General features: G+C 30.9%; 1 protein-coding gene across 1 annotated transcript; it reads left to right on the top strand.

Annotated features, from left to right (window-relative positions):
* The first annotated feature begins 4,311 nt into the window (after positions 1 to 4,311).
* LOC140432916 (uncharacterized) lies at positions 4,312 to 4,911 on the top strand. The gene has a single exon (XM_072521086.1). It carries the CDS (start codon positions 4,312 to 4,314, stop codon positions 4,909 to 4,911), a length of 600 nt encoding a protein of 199 aa, XP_072377187.1.
* The last annotated feature ends 351 nt before the right edge of the window (positions 4,912 to 5,262 follow it).

The raw sequence follows: 5,262 nt of genomic DNA, 5'->3' as shown, positions 1-5,262 counted from the left end.
AAAATAAATTAACAAAATATAACTACTTATTTTTTCCTATGTTGTAGACCTTTTAACGCTCTAAATGCAAATTGTCTCATTTGAAAGCTGTATAATTAGTTAAACAATCTTTGTTTAATTAAATAGTCTTTATTTGATCAAGGAAATATAAACACAGATGACATATTCTTCTGGGGCGAAATCAGAACCGCTGAAACTGATAAGTACCCCGCCAGGTAAAAAAATTAACAAAAAAATTTAATTTGTTTAAACAAAGATTGTTTAAATAATTATAGACCATTCAAATGAGAATATTTCTATTTATAAAGTTAAAATGTACACGTGTGGTAAGTTTTTGTAAAAAAAATTCCACAACGTAGGAAGAAATACCTATGTAGTTTTATTTTGTTATAAATAAATAAATTTATTACAACAAAACTAAAGCCTTTTTGTTGTGTGTTAGTTAGAAAAAAATTAATTTATTTATTATAATAAAATTAAAACATATTTGGAATTTGATAATGCGCTATTTAGCTGGCTCTACTCAAGTTACTTTGAATTAAAAAAAAAATGAAGAAAATTGCTCAATTGGAAGCTGAGAAAATGCATTTTTTTATGTATGCCGATTTTGAACTTTGAAGTTAAACTTTCTTCAACCTATTTTTTTTTTAATTTTTGGTATTTTTATACCAAATAATCGCTCAATACCGATTGTTTTTTGTTGTGTACTGTGTATATAGTGTAGAATGAAATATATATTACTTGAAAACTACTTTATTTTAATATGTAAGTACAATACTAAAAACTATGAATCTTAACCTCAACCTTCTGCCATCCGGTTCTCTCCTTCTTTTCTTTTCTGTTACCATCTGTAATACAAACTTAAATATATGCATCAAATATAACATTTTCTTCCTTAACAATGAATTTCTTTACAAATTCATTTTTACAATAGGTTTACTACATATTCTTGGAGATCTACGTAAGGTAGTAGAAAAACTAAATAATATATATTGGAAGTAAATTGGAAAAAATTATTATTCAAACGTGCATAAACAAACAAAATTAGGTTAGAATCGATGTGTGAGGTTGTCCAATACTGATTACTGGATTACCGCAAGGCCGAGACAAGCAACCAAAAAAGAAAATATATTTGGTGACTTTTCTAGTAACTTTCTTGGGTGTGAATCTGTCTTTTTAGTTTACTCCTCCTGGTTAAAAAACAGAGTATAGTAATGATCAATTTCGACGTAAACATTTTTAATAGCTAATATATGAAGTGAAAAGAAAGTATGAACAAAACATGAAGAAATGGAACCAAACAGTCATTAAATTGTAAAGATAAATAATGGATCACCTTTTTGCTATTAGGAAACAGCTGGAAAGGAATTAGAAATCCAATCAAGAAATACCTCTAAACAAGTTAAATAAATTCACTGGATATGTCCATATAATAAAGTAATATATGGCTGGAAGTAAAAACGTAAAAAACAGACAAACACCTAACCCTCAATTTTAGTACAGAAATGTCATGAATGACATTTCTCTCAACATGTTGGATGGAGGTAGCGATACATTTTTACGCTACCAAATTTGACAGGCCGCTTCGGAAGTAGCGTATCGGTAGTAGCGGTTTGATTTTGCAGACTTTTACTCAACAGTTGTGGAGCAGCTCCGTCTGCTGAACGCGCCCATGGTACAATCACAATATTATACGCAGAGATAACATTTCTCTGATTATACGTCATTGCTTAACACCATGGCACAAACCATACTGTATGGTTTGTGCACCATGGTACAATGTATACACAAGGTATGATACATAATGTTCCAAAATCGGTTCGCTTTCGCGCATGACGTAGTCAAGAACGCTTATTCCCGCAACATTTGAATGTAGTATAGGAAAGACTTTCAATCTTAAGTTTTTTATATAATTTGGCTAATTTAATTATAGTAATTATAAAGAGATGATAAAATTATATTATTATAATATTTTAATCATAAATAAAATTTTGAAGTTAATTTAATTTTATTGATTTTTGGTACAGTTATTTTGTTAACATAGATATCCTTTACAAAACAAGTTTTAATTATCTTTTATTAGACGTAGGTGCAGGTTAATTAACTTATACACCAGAGTTCGATATTTCAGATGTTTAAAAAGATACAAAAAACTGGTAATGAAGGTACACAAAATTTGTACGTATATACCTACTGAACAAAACACAAAATCAAAATAAATAATGATAAAGTCAACTTTATTTAGATCGGATGAGCTAGCTGGCCATCGAATATTGTAGTTTAGTGAGGTCACTAATGAAGGTAAGAAAAATATCTTATTCTGGAAGACGCTAAATTGATTTCTTCCGAAACAGTTCTTATTGCAAATTGCATAGCAGGCTGAGGCTAGTTTCTTACTTAACAAATCGATATGAAAGAACCATTTAAGGTTTCTGTCTAAAAAAATAACAACAATTTTGCAGTCACATGTTAAAAAGCTTTAAGCTGATATATTCATATGAATTCTGGGTCTTCGTTAATCTATAAAATGAAAGATATTATAATGGAGTTTTTCTAGTTGCATAACTATGCACATCACTCAGTTTATCCAAATGTTTTTAAAAGCACCTATTTTTAACAGCGAGGGTTCATAAAGATGTGGAATATTCACTTGCGACGTGTATATATTTGTATAAAGAGACATATGTAAGCATATATCTAAATTATTTTTCTATTATAAAATAGATGACTCAGTCAGTATTGAGTTACTTTAAAATATATTTATTATCTCATAACTTGCAATTTGCAGACAACCGATATTATCGTCGAACTTTTGTTTTTATACAAGCCTTCTGTCTTGCCGGTGTAAAGTCGTCTGAAGTCGATATTTATTGTCTTTTGCGTTTAAACTTTTGTGCCTTATTTTTATATTATTATATTGTTTGATAAGTAAATTTTGCATATAATAATCCGTAGGTTATAGTAATGTGTATATTTTTAATTTTACTAAATTTTATTATAACTCATCTAAAATACCATATTGAATTGTAAAACAGATTTTTCTTTATTGTAATCTATTTTGTTTTTATTTCAGGAAAACTGCTGTGAAATAAGTGACAGTGAAACAGAATACGCAAATCTACTACTATTTACCTATTCACAGTATTTCCTCTGCAGAAAATTTTTAAATTTCAAAGGATTTGCATACAGAAAAAAAGCTTATATTAGTATATGTATGAAAACAAAAATAAATATTTCGCCTGAATCCCTAGGAAAAGTAAAGGTTTTATGCTACTGAAAATATATTTTTTATTCAATTATAACCAAAACAAAACATTTAAAAAAAAATTTGATCATTTTTTGACCATAATTTCAAAATAGCTAGTACAAAATAGATAGTACGTTAAGCTGTAATAATGGGTTCGAAGTGGTTCGAGCGGTCTTGACTACGTCACACTCCTGGGCCAGCTGTCAAATGTCATGCGCAATATCATACCTTCTGTATTCATTGTACTATGGCTTAACACTGTCTATATCTCTGTTAAGACAGATGTCATAGGATGTTCCTATATCATAGAATTAGCTTTTCTGTCAACACAGAACACAATATTTAGTCTACCTGACAGAAAGAGAGAGAGCGAATATTTATTCTACGGGACAGAAAGAGAAAGAAAAGAAAGACAGAGTTTTAGATGTTAATCTGGGGAAAATAAAAAAATTACCCAATGAATTATAGTATTCATCACATTGAAATTATTAATTTACCATTAATAAATTACTACAGGACTTGGCATCGAGGCTTGAATCCGAACGATACTGTCAAAATACGCTCCGTATTAAAATATAAATTTAGTGTAACAAAGTGAAAAATAAACTAATACAAATAGACTACAGTGAATTCAGACCGACGGCTGTTCTTCCGATAAAAATATTTCGTCAAAATTCAGCAGATATCAGTGAGTAAGCATTGCAAAAAGCACAATAACCTCTTTATACAATTAATAAACAATAGACAAAAACATCCCGATAAGAGCTGAAGTGCTGTCTGAAATAAAAGCGACGTTGCCGGCTATTGAAAAATTTCTGCATTAAAGCCGAATCATTATTACGAAAATCCAAATCTGAGTATAACTCTAAAGTGCTGAGAAGGGTTGAAGCTCCGACAAGTCGATTGGGCAGACACCCTTACCGCGGTACAATGGAGCAGATACTAGAAAAATTAGAGAAAATCGACGAAAGAAATGTAAGAATCGAAAGCAAAATAGATAAAATGCAAGTAGACCTGGATAAATTAAATAAAGAAACGAACAGTTGAAGGCAGATAACAAAGCAATGAGAACTAAAATCACAGAACAAGAAGTTAGAATCGAAATACTGGAAAGACAAGCTAGAAGAAAAAACATAGTAATACAGGGGGTCGAAGAAAACCAAACAGAAAGCGAACAAGAGACGATAAATAAGATAAAGGGGATAATGAAAAAAATCGGCGTACAAACAAACCTAGATGAAGAACTGGTAGAGATGAGAAGAATAGGCAGACAAGGTGATCCCCAAAATGTACCCAGACCCATCATATTAGAAATGAAAAAGGAAGCTACGAGAATGGAAATTCTGAAGGCTGCTAAAAACCTAAGAGGAACTAAAATATATATCAATGAGGACTTCCCGAAGAAAATACTACAAGAAAGGAAGCATCTTCTTCAGCTCATGAAAATGGTAAGCCAGGAAGGACACACAGCCGCATTAAAATACAACAAATTATGGATAAATGGTGAACCGTTCTCACTGGAGCAACTAGAAGGCATAGATGTAAATTATTGGAAGAAACCTGAAGAGAAGAAGGGTAACGCTAGGACAATAAACGACAGATCTCCCATATCTGATAATATAGATCCAAGAGGAAAATTGATGAAAATGGCGTCAAAAAACTAACAAAAAATATAACAAAAGACGGCGACAGTATAACGGAGTTGGCAATGAATACGGACATGAAACTGTTTTGTAAGAAAAGACGCAAAAACAAAACAAAACAAAATAAAACAAAAAACAAAAATAGAAAAATAAGAATAGGAACGTGGAATATCAAAACACTTCTAAGACCAGGCAAAATGGAAGAGTTGGCAAAAGAAATGATAAAATACAAGATGGGAATACTAGCGCTACAAGAAATAAGGTGGGCAGGAGAAGGGATGATTGCTAGAAGAAATTACACAATGTACTACGCAGGAGAAAGCAAACAGGGGCGCAATGGAACTGCCTTTCTAGTTAGTAATAGCGTAAGAG

The sequence above is a fragment of the Diabrotica undecimpunctata genome, chromosome 1 (assembly GCF_040954645.1).
Source record: "Diabrotica undecimpunctata isolate CICGRU chromosome 1, icDiaUnde3, whole genome shotgun sequence".
NCBI classification, from domain to species: Eukaryota; Metazoa; Arthropoda; class Insecta; order Coleoptera; family Chrysomelidae; genus Diabrotica; species Diabrotica undecimpunctata.
This window is presented reverse-complemented; position numbering and strand designations above follow the sequence as displayed.